We start from the raw sequence: 19,122 nt of genomic DNA on the forward strand, positions 1-19,122 counted from the left end.
GAAATTGCGTTTTATTGCTTTAAAAATAGGGTTCGTTTCGACTCGGCACTGATGTAAACCAAATACGACAGAGAAGCGATGGCGACACGACTCAATTTGAATAAATTTGATCGCGTCTGTGGAACCATTGTGGGTGCGCTATTGAAAAGTGATACCAAAACGTGATGAAATTGGGTAGGACTTGCGGATTATCAACACTTCCAGTTGAATTCACTCTCTTCTGTGTATAGGGCCATGAAAGTAAGTGGTCGCAGAATGAAAGCGGGGAAATCTTGCATATTATCTTCCTCTTTTTTTGCTTACATTTTCATAATAGATAATATTACGCACAATAATATTTATTAAAATGTTAATAAAAAAGTCGACACGCTCTTAGTCGATATTTATTTTCGACGAATACAAGAATTAGGTAACTTAAAATTAATCTACTAAGTTGTCTTTATATTTCGAACACGTTTAGCATCCATAGTTTAAAGAAACCTATTGAAGAATGACCATACATCTGAATAACGGGAATTTAATAAATTACTTTGTTGACATCAACACAAAACATCATTCTGAAGTCATCTTCATGGTGAGTATGGTGCTTATGTCTCATATGTCTCAAGATGAGACGCTAAACAGTTATATATGTATATACTAAATAATTTAAAAGACGACCAAGTGTGAGTTAGGCTCGCGAAACGAGGGTTTCGTACAAAACCAAGTTTATAATTTTTTTTTCGTGAAATAACTACAAATTTATCCTTTACTAGTACTAAACCTTGATTCTTGACCAATTTCATGATTCTACGTCAACGAAAAGTACCCTGTAGGTTTTGATTCCCTTTGCGAATGTCAAAATATGTGATATAAATGGAACATAAACTGCCGTATCTTTTGATTGCATCGATTTAGAAGCTTGATTTTTTTCACTAGTTTAAGAGATTGCAGACGGGAGTATATGACATTAATTGCAATTTGATACCTCCACGCATTCCTAATAAAAAGGATCTTGACAGAAGTATGGACGGACGGATGGATGGACGAACAACGAAGTGATTCTATAAGGGTTCCGTTTTTTCCTTTGGAGCTATGGAACCGTAAAAATAAACATATTTTAAAAATCATATAACCAAGATTTGTTTGTTTAAATAATACATAATATAAAATACATATTTAAGAATTATTGCAGTAACAAATCAACTAATGAGATTTTTGAATTATCAATAATTATTTGATATTTTAATTTATTTTATCATCAACTAATTGAATTGACTTTTGTTATAAAATATTAGGTTCCACCGAGATTTGAACTCGGATCGCTGGATTCAGAGTCCAGAGTGCTAACCATTACACCATGGAACCTCTTATGCGAATTTATAAATTTACAATACACTTTCTGTCAACAAGAAGTCACGATGTGCTGAGGTCAACGTAGCAATAGTGAAAGGCGTCCTATCAAATGTATGTGAATAGGTCACGTGATTTCAACTTTTTTCCATCGCTAGTTGTAATTTATACATTATTATTTGTAACAGAAGCATCAAAATTATGTGCACTCGATATGTGATTATCTAGAACGATTTTAACCTTTTAACCTCTAACCCAAATGTGCTATGAAAGTATTGCTAAAAATTACTTGATTTAAAGAAAGAATTTTTCATATGTTTTTTATATCTCGTTTGTCCTGTGTTGTAAAAAAAAAATGTTCTTTAGGAAGACGCTCATTTTCATGAACATCAAATTCAAAAAAAGGTGCCTAAAAACATTTAAAACGCCGGCAACGCACAAGCAACTCCTCTAGTATTGCAGGTGTTCATGGGCGACGGGAGCCGCTTTCCATCAGGTGGACCGTCTGCTCGTTTGTCTCGCTAACAATTAAAAAAAAAAAAACTTTTTGACTAATGGACACTAACGGTTTTAATTTATGATACCAACTTATTTACATTTTTTTTCTTTATGACATAGGGTCGAACATATATAAGGCTCATCTGATAGTGATTACCAATCGCTCATAGGCACTTCCAACATTAGAAGAATTACAGGTGTTTATTTGGTAAAAAAATTACAATTTAGTAATTGTTAACAATAATAGGACAAAAGTTTATAATTACACGTAAGTAGGTACCTACGTTACAAGCAAACACAAGAGAGAATATTAGAAAATTATGCATTTCTTGTTCTTAGGAACACAAAGACCGGAAAGATGCCGAACTTTCCCTTCAAACCGAAACACAGCCATGCAAACACAACTGCTTCACGGTAGAAACACGAATGAGACAGAGGTACCCAAGCAATCGAATTTTGTACAAAGTCTCCAAAGGAAATCTTTAAACTTAAATAATTTAGGTACGAGTAGTATCTAATAGAAATTGTACAAGTAAGTGCAATAGTTTTTTCGAGAATTTTTGTGGAAGTAGATAACCTCTCAGATGATATCGTCATCATCATAGCTTTTAACTGCCCACTGCTGAATAGAAGCCTCTCCCATAGGGGGGTTTTGCCAGTAGTTGCCACGCTTGGCATGCGGATTGGCAACTGCAGTGAGACTTTGGAGATCCTCCTTTAATTACCTCTTACGACACCCACCGGAAAGGAAGGGGTGGCCTATTCTATGTCGGAACCACACTCAGGACTCAGATGGTACCTATATCAAAATAAAAATATATACCAGATTTTAAAATTAACATCATCTGGTTTTAATTTTATTATACATATAGTATATATATACTAAATGTACCTTCTTACGTCAATAAGTCTAATCATAACGACGTCATAAATCCGCCAGGGCCAGACTTAGGGCTGAAATCTCTCAATCTCGCGGGCCGTGCAATCATCAGCGTGCGAGCCCGCGTCCGCATCAATTATTCACAATACTGATTGCGTCCGAGACGCACGTGGATGTCGCTGAATTATATATGCTTGGCGATTCTGACCGGTCAGGGATGGATTCAGGCATAAAAGAAATAGTATGAACTTTTTTATGTTAATTTTTGTTGACTAGTATTTTTTTTATATTAATCACACAAATAATATTGAAATGTGAAACTTTGTATAGAGTGGTTGTTTATATTTTATTATGAGACTTGGAATATTAAACAATCTCACAGTTCACTCCATGAAAAGTGATGAAGGTTGCCTCTAGACATAAACATGGATATCAAAGAATATCCTGTGACAGTTGCCATTTTTCACGCGTTGTCATTTTTGGAAACTAAGTTATTATGCCTATGTATCTTATACCTTTACTAATGTTTTATTATTGTATTAAAAAGTGAGATATTAACTTTGTTAATATCTCACTTTTTTAAAATATAGTTATGCAATCACAGCTGTCTGGTGTTAAAGACAATAGTGGGGCAGAGACTTTTTTGCAGATGACTTTCGTAAAAAATCCATCTAAATCCATTACAAGCCTTTTTTTAATTCTTTAATAACTGCCTAGTGGTAAATTAATTATTAATTTATTAAATAATTATTGATTATCTTATTTTGATATCAAATAACGGTGCAAAAAGGACCAGGTTCCACCGAGATTTGAACTCGGATCGCTGGATTCAAAGTCCAGAGTGCTAACCATTACACCATGGAACCGATATGTGAAAGGTTATTAAACAAATATTGCTTTAATCACTTGTTATATTAAAAATATACCTATTTATATAACATCAAACTTTGTATATACAAGTGTTAATTAGTAATTTATGACCGGAAAGATTTATTATATGTAACGATAAGATATTTCAAAGAGAATATTGACAGGGACTGGCGTTATTATTTGAGATGTAACTCACTTGGTGTTTATATAATTTTATATATAAAGCGATAGTTTATTGTAGACAATCAATATAATAACAGGTGGCCTAAGGCAGTTTTATTGCAGGCTGATAGTCTTATTAAATGAAGATAGAATAATACACTTGACTATGTGAATGGTTTGTATAATCTCAAGCCCTTAATAGAAAGGGGGGAAAGGGATTGTTAGTAATGTAGACTGAGAATCCCATTGCTAGCAATATACCCAACCAGGTCGACCTCCTCGCGATTCTCCCTGGAAATTATCATGGTTAATTCCTGATGAATTCGTCATGATGGACTAACTGACCTGTTTTCATTCTCATCTATCACCCTTTACTGGTGCTCCGCCAGCGTATCCCGTTAGCGCAGGCGGGCTTTCCATACCATTTTCACCCATCAAAAAAAACCCCTAATAGATGATAAAATCGAAGCCCATTTTAAAATAGAATAGAAATAATTTTTAATCAAATAGACTTGTTTACAAGCTCTTTTAAATTGTAAATTTTTAATGATTGTATTGCTGTATTCTGGATGTCGTTATCTACTGAGAAGAACCCGCAAAAACCTTAACAGTTACTCTTTTCAAATTATTATGTAGGTACAAGATAATTTTACATTTACACGGATACTGTGACTAAAATTAGTATTAAGTTATATTTATATGTATTTTTTTTATACAACTTAGAATGACAAACAAGCTGACGGCCCACCTGATGGAAAGTGGTAACCGTCGCTATAGACATGAGCAGTACCATGGACATAACAGAGTATACTGTTTCGCCCATGATACACCCCATGCGTTGCCATTCCTGAGGACTCAGGTATTATTCCTCTGTACCCTGTAAATTTACGCCATATCCCACCCTTCAAACCGAAACACAGCCATGCGAACACAACTGCTTCACGGTTGAAACACGAATGGGACAGAGGTACCCAAGCAATCGACTTTTGTACTTAATTAACAACACAAGGAGCGCCCGTTTGCGCGAACGAAGGATGGATCATCCATCATTGAGCTCCACCATATTTAAGGGAACTAAACGACCCGGCCCATCACACCGCCTTATGTGGGTAGATATATTCTTTTATGAATAGAAATGATAACTTTATCTACCCTATTTACGTTTACTTTTTTTTATACCACTGAGGTGGCAAACAAGCATACGACCCACCTGATGGTAAGTGGTTACCGTAGCTTATGAACACCTGCAATACCAGAGGTATTACGCGTGCGTTGCCGATCCTAAAAAAATCTCTTTACTCCCCTTTTGAAGAACCTCATGCTGTAGTCTCTTGGGAAAACCTCGGTAGGGAGCTCATTCCACAACCTGAGTGTTCGTTGGGAGGAAACATTTCATAAAAACTCCTCTGAACACAATCCGTTGTACAAGCGGTAGAACACGCAGAGTGATGCAAAATTATTTCCAGTGAGAATAAAATTAAGTCAGTCCATCGTGACAAATGCATTAGGAATTAACTACGATGGTTTCCAGGCAAATGGTAACCAAGTTTATTAGTATACGCTGGCCGTTTTGTATAAAAAATGCATATCATTGTTTCTTAAAGAATTTTAGAGGTTAGGTATTTTTTTTGTTTTCCAAAATCCAGGGGAATCGCATGGAGATCGATCTGATAGGATATATTTCTAGCAATGATACTGTAATACCCCATTACTAACAATTCCTTTGGTTCAGGTTAGATAAGTTCAAATCTACAAGAAAAGACACAAGGATACATAATACAGAATATTTCATAGAAATATATATTGCAAAATTTTAATCATCAATAGTACAAAAATAATTTATATTTTGTTTTCCAAATTCTAATTCTTACAAAATTCTCTCATGACTCATAGAAATAATATTGCAAAATTTTAATCCAATGTAACATCACAATAGCACAAAAATAATTGATATTAGATACTAAATACTTTTCGAGACAGTATTATAATAAAATATTTTAATAAATATAACTAGTTATTTTCGTACATAGATATAAAAATATTTATTAATTATTATATTTAACACTGAGTTCAATAACATGCATTGAATTTTTTCAACCGATTTCAAAAACATCGAAGATCTCAGTTCGGTTGTATTTTTTTAGGTTTGTTACCTGAAAATGCTGTTCGTATTAACTCCGAAAATTTTCAGATTTGAAAGGTACCAATAAAAATATACCTGTAGATTGGTCTAACATTTTATCAAAATCGGTTTCACAGTTTAGTTTTTAAATCAAAATATTTTTTGTTTTGACACGACTGAAGTTGGTTTTTTTTTGTGAAACACATTCTTAAATTATATTGTTCTCTGTTTAGTGCAACGGTGGATTAGCAGAGAACGTATTTGCATATATATTAAATTTGCGTATTTTAAAGGAGTTTAGTTTATAAGAAAATAAATATAAAATAGTTATACTTCTAAATCCGCCCCTGGTCGAGAACAATAGCAGAGATCCCCGGTGCGTCCCTGTATCTACTGCGTGCTAACAGGCGTTTAGCGTCCACTCGACCCCTCGAGACAGACCAGTTTGTTGGCTCCTTCCCGCTTTATTTCTAAATCTAACAATGTTTTCTTTTTTATACTATTATATGTAGGTACGTTTGTAATCAAATTGACCAAAGGTTTGTTTGCCTTTCTGAATAATTCATATTGCATCACACACAAAGATTCTGAATATATCTATATATATATATATATATATATATATATATATATATATATATATATATATATATATATATATATATATAAAATAATTTATTTATTTATTACATCCACTTACAGTCTTTCAATACGCTCATCTAGGAAAGCATGAGTACAATAACATATAAAAATGAATATTACACAAAAATAACAAAAATAATAGATATAAAAAGATTTTACTCAAACAAAAAACGTCTGAACACAAATACTCTGTGGTCACTTGACGAAACTCCAGCAAGTTGGAGGCAAATACATCCAATTGCGGATACTGGTTCAAAATATCATTGAGTAGTTTCAATATTTTATTTCACAATAAAAAAAGTCTTAATTTATAATAAAGCCAGTTATTTTGATTGAAAAACTAAAGTAATAAATCTATATTGATAAAATTTCTATAAGACCAATCTGTAGTACTTTTTGACAAAAAAAAAATGCATTTTTCAAATCTGTTTACAACTGACGGAGTTATGAGGTAACAAACATACAAAAATAGAACCGAACTGAGAACGTCCTTCTTTTTGAAGTCACCAAAGCATATTCTGCATTTGTCTACCCGCCTGCCAAGCATGGCAACTACTGGTAAAACCTCTGGACAGTTAAAGGCTGATATAATGATAATGTAAAAAAAAATAAGTGTAATAACTCAAGCCGTAGTCAAACAGACTTGTTTACTATCCCTAGAATGGATTAAAATTGATAAACAATTAAGTTAATGAGCAATCGATCATAACATTGCAAACATTGAGCACTCACAAAGCATAGACAAACATCGCCGATGGATTGCAATCAGTATCGGTTAATTGGATTGGTTTATGGTACAGTTGAACTTTTTAAAAATCTACTTTGTCATACATAATTCTTGTTGTTGTTGTAAAATGTTTATTGTACATAATTTAAATTGGATAAATTAAAAGATTTAATATACAATGGCGGACTTATTAAATAAAGGGATCTCTTACAGTCAACCTTTGAGAAGCTAAAAGAAAACTATATAACGTTCAAGGGTAAAAATCGTACAGACAAAGATAAACTCAATGATATCTAGCTAAAATTTTTTTTACAACACATGGGTAAACGAGCATGCAGCTCACCTGATGGTAACTGACTACCGCCGCCCATGGTCACCCACAACACCTACGGCATTGCAGGTGTGCTGCTGGCCTTAAATTAAACATGTAATACAATAAAAAGTAAATGTATACACCTACATATGTAAATACACACATTATAGGATAATCATTTTTTTTTATATTATATTAATCAGTTCTGGAGACATCAGTGTCTCTTCCTACAAGTAATTTATTGGTAATATTATATTTATTGTACTCGACGATGTAACTTGAGATATGGCTCAGCGGATCTTAAATTAGCCCCTCATCTTAATGGCGAGACGGTATTAATATCAGGGTTGTTTCACAATTTATTTACATAATGTTGATTTTGTTAATTTTTATTTTCTCTCAACCCACTTATGATATCGAGTGTCTATTTGAATTTTCTTACAGAATGTGTATTAGGTACTTACACAATTCAATTCCGTCAGCAGATACCGAAAATCCATATTTTAAACCCACTGGTGTAATCAAACAAAAGTGACAATTTAAATGAGTTTGTAAATCCTATTAATATAATAAAAAGGTAATTAAACGACGTCTGCTTTTTTATTCATACAACTTAGAATGGCAAACAAGCTGACGGCCCACCTGATGGAAAGTGGTAACCGTCGCCTATAGACATGAACGGTACCATGGACATAACAGAGTATACTGCTTCGCCCATGATACCGCCCATGCGTTGCCATTCCTGAGGACTCAGGTGTTATTCCTCTGTACCCAGTAAATTCACGCTACAAATCGAAATTTTACGTTGATTTCATGGAAAATTTCATATCAATTTTTCTTAAATATCTTTCATATAGGTACAGAAGTCGATTGCTTGGGTACCGCTGTCCGCTGTACCGCGGTTTTAAGAGCTTAAACTTCAAACCGCTTATATCCATATATGGCAATCAAATTGCAGGGTATAGAAGTAAAACATTTTAGTCTTCAGGATGCTATGTGATATAGTATATATATAATATTTGAGCTATGAAGTCAACAGTTTTGTTCATGTCCTATATATTATAATACTTGGATTCTATAGGATTCTTTAGGATTGGCATCGCACAAGTGTCACCCTTAGTGTTGCAGGCGTCCATAGGCTATCGTAACTGTTTATCAATATGCATAACTAATATATATAACTATATATAATAATAATATATATAATAATATATATAACTGTATGCTTGTTTACCACCTTTGTGGTATAAAAAAAACATGCTTTTTAGGTTATAACCTAATATCTAATATATCCTATCAATATAATAAATGAGAAAGTTTGTAATTGTGAATGGAAAGATATTTGTTACTTTTTTACGCAAAAGCTAGTGAATGGACTTGCATGAAATTTAGTACAAAGGTAGGTTATACCTTAACTTAGCATATAGGATAGTTTAGGTACTGATTCACGAGGCAGGAGCTACGATACAAATATTTTCATATGTTTATGTCTTTTAGTGATATTGTGGTTCAGAGAATTCTAATTAATTACCATACCATATCAGCCATTAATTTTCCACTATTGAACATAGACTCCTCCTGGGTTGCCAGTATTTGCCACGATTGGCAACCGCAATTATGCATTTGGTCATCATCAAAGATTAAAATATCTTTTAAGGAGGATACTGCTACCCATCCTTAGACCATAAGTTCTTTAGTTCTTTACCCTTTAGGCTTTTTACGATACTTACGGGAAAACAAAGGGTGGCCTATTCTATGCCGGGAACACATGGTAAATCAATTAAATAATATAAATTTTACTATACTGTAGCGTAAAGAATTGAACTTTAATTAAAGTGAAATAAAAAACAGGTTTTTTTTTTATACATCATCATTTTATTGAAGTGACAATTATAATAATAATATAACTCGAAATAATGACATAGGATTGCACGTTTGTCTTTGGGTCCGTTAAAACAACTAGTTAAATTTATACATTATTTACAATTAACATTATAGTACTGTATTTATATGATTGTGACGTGAAATGGTTAAAAAACATTAAATATGCCTATCTATTTATATATACATCTATTGAACAGTCGGTGGAAAAAGTCCAAATAAAATATATCTAATAAATGTTATTAATTAATTCAGCCAAAATTTGTATAAGAAGAATATATGATAAATAAATTTATATTTTATATATTTTTATTACAAAGTAGCGAGTACTATACAATAAGAAACATAAAAAAAATTCTTATATTAAAAAAAAATAGTAATAACCGACTGTGAGAAAATAGAAGTGTTCTGTGTTCACTAATTAGTGATTTTACGTATTCATCATGTATTTACAAATTTACTAATTTGCTATGTCACTTTGGCATGAAGGATTTCACATTGTTTTTAGTACAATTTATACCGTATAAGATATTAACTATTGCCTTTAAATATTTCAAAGTATCAGCACTAGAATACATAAAAATAGACAACAGTTTTGTACATATAATTTAAGCTAATATATACACTATGCAAGAATACAATGAAATTAAAAAGTAAATATTTTTTTTATTCTGTATACGTGCTATACCAATATGATATGTGAGTATTAATTTTACATTAAGTATAACATATTAATAATTACAATAAATTGTCTGTGGTAACATATTTACCATTACACATGAAATAATAAACATAATTAAACATAATAAACAATCAGCGACATCAAGGAATGATTTCTGGAATTATTTAAATTTTTAACTGCACAGCCATTACGGCCTTAGCTTTGTACTAGAAGAAATCATAATTAAAAATTTTGGAATGATTCCATCAGTCCATTTATTTACAATTCAATTGTGACTTTGTTACACGATTGACTAATATTATACACAACATCAATAGATGCAAAAAATTACAATTGTAAACGTCAAAAAGAAAAATATGTTCGTGCAATTTTTTTTTCCATGACTGTACTTCGTACTTACACTAAACTCTTTACATTGGGGTCGATTCTGAGGCGACATTTCTCAAAATGTAGGTATCTTTGAAATTATAATTTCAATTTGATATCTAAGGAAACTTAATTTTTAATAGGTTTATTTAAGTCAAAATTTTTAAAAATCTAGTTTATAATCATCTATAAAACAATCATCATACTCAGAAGGGAAGTTTTGTCAGTAATTACCACGCTTGGCAGGCGGGTTGGCAATCGCAGTTAAGTGATGTTTTAAGAGGGACGTTGCTCCTCATCCGTCAAGCGTTAAGTTCGCTTAGTCTTAGGGCACCCACAGAGAAGGAAGAGGTGGCCTATTCTATTCCGGGACCTACACGGCTTTAAAACAGTAATTCTGCTGAACTATGAAATATTGAATTAAAACATACAAGCAAACAACATACAAACAAACAAGTTTCGAGAATTAGCGCTTCGGAATCGACCCCATTGCGGACTTTATAAATTCATCTGAAATTTTTAGCACATAACATAGAACTGTCACTTTACAATTTTATAATGAGATCAAAATACTCACAAGTAAAAGCGTTCACGTGACTCTTAACCTACCTAAACATTAAGATAATTTCGCAATGGTAATGTACTTAGATTTTGTTGTTATGTGTACCTAGTTAAATACCATCTGTCTGGAAAAAGGTACCTATATTTGTCATTCACTCTTATAGTGGTTAGAAATTAGATGCATAATAAAAAAAATCTAGTTTATTGAATAATTTCGATAAATAGTTCATTCCTTTTAGGGTTTCTCCTGAGATAGATATAAAAAAAGTGACAGTTTTGTACGAGAAGGTTAATCTTCAGTCAAACACTGAAACAAGTTCTGAATTTAAATAAGTCAATAGCAGCATTAGGACCTGCTATAACCCATTGGATACTTTCAATTCATACTTATTTCAATGATTCCCTGAGGTTATTAATCCTTAAAGTAAAATGTGGTCACTCAGACAGATGATAAGCGTATGTAAACATAGATGCAGGTAGTATATTATTCCCTTACAAAATCTTTGGTAAATCCTATGGTTTAACATTCATCACATTCCTTATAGTATATATTAACCATAATGAAAATATTAAAACAATTGCTTCACACCTTCTGTCGAGTCTTTGGTAAATCTAGATATTTTTGGACCAAAAATAAGTGATTTCTATAGCACAGTTGGTCACTTTTCTAAGGTCCTTCTTGTAGAAAAATGGATATTAAGGATAGGCTAAATGGGATACATTTAGGGACAGTGCAATACAGTTGCTAGATTTCCGATTCGAGAGTTCATATAACTTCTACTTCTGTATTTATTTGGCATCTATTACAGTTTATACTACAAATTTGCTAAATATTTGTATTGTAAGTTTGATTTTAAGTTCTTAGTATATTCTATTCTTTTGGTCATATTTGCCATTCATTTTGTAATTGGTAATTGTTCTAGCAGATATTGAAGATGGGTCTAAGATATGACACTGTAAACATTTGATTCTAGACGCCAGAAGTAGATTCGAATAGTTACAGAAGTAGAAAACACTTTGAGATGTTCTTGGTTGTACCTCCAGGTGTTCGGTGCCTGGTTCCTCATAATACAGGGTATCTTAGCTCGAAGATCAGGCAAACGATGTTATAATATGGCATAGATTAGTATTTGATATCCATTAGTTGTTCTGATATCTTCTGACGTTGGTAAATCAAAATGGTACTTTGGTTGCCTCAGCGCCAGTTGGCAGGCGCGAAGGCTGTCGAGGTTCAGGAGGGGAGGGGTTGCAAAGGTGGCACTGCGGTGCTCATGTGTGGTCTGAAGTCTGGGTGCTGTGGTCGCAGCTCTGGGTGTGGTGGTCGGAGGTCTGTGGAAAAGAAAATGAGGTTAGTTGTTTGAAATGCAGAAATTGAATCCTTAATATATTAATTAGGAAATTAGAATACAGAACTTTACAATGACAATATTTTAAATTTTACAAGTATCTTATTTTACTGTTACAATAAACATGTAGCTGGACGATATGACATAAGAGACATTAACAAAACTAACAGATAATTAAACAAGATTTTTGGGAAAATTTGTTTGTCTTTTTTTTTATACAACTTAGAATGGCAAACAAGCTGACGGCCCACCTGATGGAAAGTGGTAACCGTCGCCTATAGACATGAGCAGTACCATGGACATAACAGAGTATACTGTTTCGCCCATGATACCTCCCATGCGTTGTCATTCCTGTGGACTCAGATGTTATTCCTCCGTACCCAGTAAATTCACGCCATATCCCACCCTTCAAACCGAAACACAGCCATGCAAACACAACTGCTTCACGGTTGAAACACGAATGGGACAGAGGTACCAAAGCAATCGACTTTTGTACAAAGTCTCCCTCTGGCAATTGTCTATATTTATCCAGGCGTCACTCAAAAACTACCACACCAAATTGCATGTGGATTTCACAGTTGTATTCTTAAAGGTCTAATTTAAAATTTGTACAACGTTTTATCTTAGTATGCAATCTAGAAATGGTTATATATATTTAATTGAATTTTCTACTTTAGAAATCCACGCATACGAACTAGGAAGAACAAGACTAGCAATAGAATAATTAAATAAAAAAATACCGGAAGTAGATCACACAGAGGAAACAAAGTATGACCTTAACACTAAAGCGATCTCTTCACCCCCAAAGGTTTTGGGGATGAGAAACTAAAATAAATTTTCGTAACTTATTTAAATTTTGATTTTACGGAAACTAAGGAATTGTGACTCTAAAGGAGAAGGAATAGAGACTGTAGTTGAATAAAGGTGATTTCTAATCATTAATGTAATATTAAGTAGTTATTAATTAACAGTAGATTAATATTCCGATTATTAATCTGACCTTATATTAATTATTTATAATACCTACCTAAAAAAGGTTTTCAGGGAGAAGACTAAAATGAATTCTCATAACTTAAATTATTTTATTAGAATACCAACATACCTATTCTGTGTTCTGAGACAGCATGTAAGTCCGGCGCGTGCATTGGATGCACGTCTGTATGCGGAGGCTGCATATGCTGCGGTGGTCTGAGATCTGCATGCTGAGTTTCCCTATGCCTTCGAAGGTCCACCTTTCTCTGAAACGCTCGCCCGCACAGTTCACAAGCGAAGGGCTTGAATCCTGTATGCTTTCGCGAATGGGTGATCAGGTTCGAACTCTGACTGAACGCCTTCCCGCATACTTGGCATTTGTGAGGTTTCTCGCCTGCGAACAATAGTTGTAAACTTAGAGTATGGTACTACTTTGAGACATGTGAGAATGGCGTCCTCTGGTGTCCAAAGATATAGATTTTGAATATAAGTAATATTAATGAAGAGGCTTGTTTGAATCGAAGCTTTTGATGTTCTATTGTTTCTGTCTACCCTAAAGAGAGATAGGCGTAACAGTATGTATGTATATATATAGATAGAAAGACAGATAATTTATTTGCATTACTTACAGTACACAAATTACAATACAAACATACACATAATACAGACATACACAGTAAAAAAGATAAAAGAATGTAAAACAAAACAAAAAACAACAAAAAAAAACCAAAATATATAAAACAACAATTTCCTTTTTTTTATGCGTGTGCTATAGTAACATAAAATGGTCACAACTCAGTTAATTGCTTTGCCCTCAAAAGAGCATTTATTAAGACTCTTACTAATATTACAGAATAGGGGGGAAAGGGATTGTTAGTAATGGAGACTGAGAATCCCATTGCTAGCAATATACCCAACCAGGTCGACTAACCCAACCTCCTCGCGGTTCGTCCCGGAAACTATCATGGTTAATTCCTGATGAATTCATCATGATGGGCTAACTGGCCTGTTTTCATTCTCATCTATCGCCCTTCACTGGTGCTCCGCCAGCGTATTCCGTTAGCACAGGCGGGGTAACCATACCATTTTCACACATCAAAAAAAAAATTACAGAATACATAATAGTAATACCTAAGAATATTATAGATGTGAAAATGAGTTTATTATCTCTTAGTGCTTAATAACGGCTCAGTGAATAACTGTGAATTTTAGAATACACTTAGTGTATGGAATGAGGAAGGATATATCATCACATCAGCCTTTAACTGTCCACTGCTGAACATAAACCACCTTCGGGGGTTTCCCAGTTGTTGCCACGTTTGGCAGGCTGATTGGCAACCGTAGTTAGGCTTTAGAGTCGTTTTAAGAGGAACGCTGCTGCCCATTCCTCACCTTCCCTTAATCGCCTCTTATGACATTCACGAGAAAGAAAGGGGTGGCCTATTCTATGCCGGGACCACATAACGTACACATGGGACACACAGAATGATATATACTACTTCTTAAATTGACGAGGTCACCAGCTAAAACTACACTTTAACCCTTCTTTGCATGATTTTTTTTATTGGTAAAAATAAATCAATAATTCATGTTCAAAATTAAAGAAAAAATAGTTAAAAAAATAAATTTTACAGCTATGTTTTTTTTTCTACACTGGACATTAAAAAGGTATCCAGACACGATCAACTTAAAGTGAACTTGTTCTTTTATATAATTTTTGGGCATTTAATGGTATGGTGGAAATTTCCACCATTATGCAAAGAAAGGTTAACTTAACTTATTCAACTTAAATTAACTTAGGTAAATGAAAAGTAAAGGGTTGCAATGAAAATTCTGACTATTATAAGAGAAAAGGATTTAATATCTAAGTTTACAGGTAAAACAATATTATACGAAATCAGTTCAAATATAGTAACATGATAAGTTTATATACAGAAATACGTTTATAAATGGACAGGGACGAACCAACTTGGTTTTTGATGTAAGTGGCGCTAAAATAATCCGTGCCCCAACCAACCTATCGATCCGCACCTTCACGATGTGTGGAGATCAGGACAGTGTCGTATTACTTAGGGTTGTGTCAAAATTATATTATGTTGAAAGAAGGTTAATTTTATTAATATTTGTTATGGCATATAGGTATATTCCATACAGTTTCATTCTCAAGTCATTATATCGTTAAGGTTTCTCAGTAGTTTAAAGTATAAATAGTTAAGTATAAATATAGTAAATTAAAATTAACTATCTTTAGATAATGATTGTATTAGTAGGATATTATAATGTATAGTAAATAAAATAATATAAAGTAGGTATATAAAGATAGGTATAGGTACGGAAAAATTTGTTGTTTGAAATAAAATATAGTTAGTATCGTAATACTTAAATATTTTACAAATAGATATTGTATGATGGTTGTCATAAGGTAATAAATAGTTTACGTGCTAAGAGATATTGGGATCAATATCCGTATTTTTGTAGATACTTTAAAGTCCATTACTCTAAATCAATTTGAATGCTTATGGTTAGATACCTACCCGAATTATATTGAAAAAATCTGTTATTTGTTAAAATGTTTATAAAGTAATAAAGAATATAAATGGCCGTTATTTATTATCAGAATGTGTTGACAGCCCTATAATGTTAAGACCGTTGCCCACGTGCGCCCATATTAATACACGTCTGCGTAATCTCTGCGCGGTCCAGTCCGCATTACGGATTCGAAGCGCGGCCAGCGCTGGACTTACAAAAATTTATAGCTTATCTGACACCAACGTTCTAGTATATTAAAACTTTATGTGTATCGTGATTCGCGCAGCGCCAACGGAATTTAATAAAGCGCTTTATTGTCAAGAAGCTTTTGTTTCCTATTGTCTACAAATGGCATTCGCCGGGTTCAATTTAATCTTCGTTTCCTTTGTGAGCGCTGAATAGGAGAAATGATTAATTTCTATAAAGAAAACGTGCCTGATTTTTCTTTTAGATTTAGAAAAATACCTAACTAATAGATACGGTTATATAATATCAATATATAATACGTAGACTATCATAAATGGTTTTTTTTTAATCCATTGGTAATAGAGCGTATTAGATATAACGTGATAATCAGCGGCTACCGATGTATGCATATATAGGTAGAAGTCTCACGTGTGCATGCTGAAATCCATACCCCGTTCTCTAGAGGATTTGATATCTATCTGTGCTTAGGCAAGAATTCTTTATGAAATAGCATTAGATAGTCGAGGTTCCATAGATTTGGTTAATGAGTTGGTGGAATTGCGCAAATCGATTATTCATTTCGAGTGCCAATCTAGGTATTGCCTCATTTAAAATTTAATAATAAAGTATTAATTACTTTGGATTTTAATTAGGTAGGTACATACAAAAATGTCATTTATGTAGATAATAGTTACTTCACCTAAAATTAAGGTAATAAACATACTTATTTATTTATTTATGTTTTATTGCATTCCATAATATACTTAGTAGATAACATTTCAATTATGGACCCTGTTGGGCACAGCAAGTAGAAGAGTTAATAATTGTCTAATTTAATTAGATATCTATTAATAATTTGTGTACTACTCAATATAAGCTAAAGTGAATTTTAATTTATGAATTTGTGTGTTTCAGAATCAAACATATTTTTATAGTTTAAGTTACGAAATAGACCTTATTTATATAGGCAGAAGTCTATCACCAACGCGGCAGTCCAATAGGTAATTACCTTCACAAATCACAGCACACCAGAGCCGAACTTAGGTATAACATTTCGAAAAAGGGCCGCGAGTCCGTCAATCAAGGGGACCGGCGACCGGCGACTTCATTAGTGCGAGCGAGTGCGGCGCAAACCTCCCGTTCTGGCATCACTGTCGCGTCGCAAGAGCAATTTATATCCGTCGTGCCATTGGGCAGTGATTGCGGCGGCTCCTCCCCGCGTCGCGTAGCAACGCGTAGGGGGGCACCCCACCCAGCCTCCCTGAGTCCCACCCTTTCCACTATGGATCGCAATTTTCCTTTGAATTGGAAATCAGAGCGTTCGCCGCGAGCCTCGCTCGTTAGCTCTATCTCCATCTGCGCGATACTTCCGCAACAGATTTTTACTGCGGTACCTAAGAAAGATGTTCCCTTTGTGGGGCCCGCAAATTGTGATGTTTTCGTGGCCCTTTTTGCGCCCGCGTTTAGGTTCTACTAATAGCGCTACGTACTACGCACGCTCCTTGAATAAATATACTATTATTGGGCTGTTGTTTTGATAGAATATACAATATTTTCTTACTACTGAAATTGTCAACGAAAACATAGTACCTATTATTCGGTAGAATAATCGAGTATATTAATAAATATGTATACCTATAAATATTAAGAATGCGAACATTTGTAACCTTGACATTATTTTGTAATTTAATCATGTTTAACTAATAAACGGTGGGTTTTTAGTGAATTTTGTATACAACTGCATCAGCTGTTAACAGATTGGGGATTTGCTTAATTAGAAAAATAAAATTCAATAATAACATAAATAAGTAAAAAGAATTGAGTACTGACGCTTTTAAATACATTGTATCTATAGATATTTTATTTATTTACTCGTATTCTTTATTAAACACATAAAAAAATATAGCACAAAAAGGCAGACTTATTTTTGTACTTTATACCATTCTCTTCCAATCAGGGGGAAGGGATTATTAGGAATGGGGTCTAACAGGCTCAACGCAAGCAATATACACCATCAGGACGACCTATATTTGGTTTCCTTTGGAAACCAAAGAGTTTAATCACTGTTGAATTCGCCACGATGAGCCAAAGCATGATCTGCTTTCATCTTCCCCTTCAGTAGTGCCCCGCCAAAGTACTATACCAAAAACGCAGGTAAGGTTACCATTCCATTTTTACCACTTAAAAAAAAAACAAGAAAAACAGAAACGTAATAAATGCAGTGCAGAATATTGAAAGTGAATAAGTAGATATAGACAAATATATATAATATTTCTATAAGTACAGAAACAAAATTCCTCTCGCTATATCAGGCAATAATACTTATATCAATTATCCATACAATTGTCTAGAGATATAATTACCACTTCTAACTTGTATTCAAAGTCCGCATGGGAGGTGAAATCTTGGGGCGTTTAGCGGCGTAATTGTTCAATATTACTCCGAGTGGGGCGGGAGAGACACTTAATTGTTTCGGAGGGCCCTCGCTGACGACTGAATGAAATGATCGACTTTGAATTATTGATTTGGTGCAATTGTTGAGTGCTAAATAGAAGAAAATTACTTAGGTCACATCTGTGACCTTAAAAAGACGGCACTCTTAAATCGTTTTTGGATCGTCAGCAAAATGACTAAAAAATTACGTCAATGATTTTAGTAATTTTAAGGTCTCGACTACCATATTAATACATTGATCATATTTATTAAATATATTAAATGTCGATGACCTATATTTAGATGTTATGATGAAGCTTATGTTTTGTCCCGCTTGTAACATAATAAATAAACAAATGTATTTTATGGTTAGTATCTAAGATTATGACTTAATAAAACATAATTTTTAAATATATTAAGACCGAAACATTATATCTTTTACCCGCAACTTCATCCGCGCAACTAGTATATATTTACCGGGATAAAAAGTAGCCTGGACTTATTCTTCTCCATACGCCATGCCAAATTTAAAAACGATTGATTTCGCCGATAAGGTGCTAAGAGATAACAAATAATTGATCTCACTTTCACATTTATAATTTATTAAGGATCAGCAGATG

General features: G+C 33.4%; 1 protein-coding gene and 2 non-coding genes across 3 annotated transcripts in view; all 3 read right to left on the reverse strand.

Moving 5' to 3' along the window:
* Positions 1 to 1,275: 1,275 nt before the first annotated feature.
* On the reverse strand, positions 1,276 to 1,347 carry Trnaq-uug (transfer RNA glutamine (anticodon UUG)). Its single transcript has one exon. It is a non-coding gene; the product is annotated as a tRNA-Gln (tRNA).
* Positions 1,348 to 3,504: 2,157 nt separating this feature from the next.
* On the reverse strand, positions 3,505 to 3,576 carry Trnaq-uug (transfer RNA glutamine (anticodon UUG)). Its single transcript has one exon. It is a non-coding gene; the product is annotated as a tRNA-Gln (tRNA).
* Positions 3,577 to 9,409: 5,833 nt separating this feature from the next.
* The window catches only part of LOC113517777 (zinc finger protein Gfi-1b), a 93,082-nt gene continuing 83,369 nt past the window's right edge, over positions 9,410 to 19,122 (reverse strand). The window contains exons 5-6 of the mRNA XM_052901915.1: positions 13,485 to 13,748; positions 9,410 to 12,365 (exon numbers count right to left, since the gene is read on the reverse strand). Coding sequence (XP_052757875.1) covers positions 12,268 to 12,365; positions 13,485 to 13,748 — 362 coding nt within the window. The 3' untranslated portion in view covers positions 9,410 to 12,267. The remainder of the gene's footprint in view (positions 12,366 to 13,484; positions 13,749 to 19,122) is intronic.

This window comes from Galleria mellonella, unplaced genomic scaffold (assembly GCF_026898425.1).
Source record: "Galleria mellonella isolate WM207_F2 unplaced genomic scaffold, CSIRO_AGI_GalMel_v1 utg83, whole genome shotgun sequence".
NCBI lineage: Eukaryota > Metazoa > Arthropoda > Insecta > Lepidoptera > Pyralidae > Galleria > Galleria mellonella.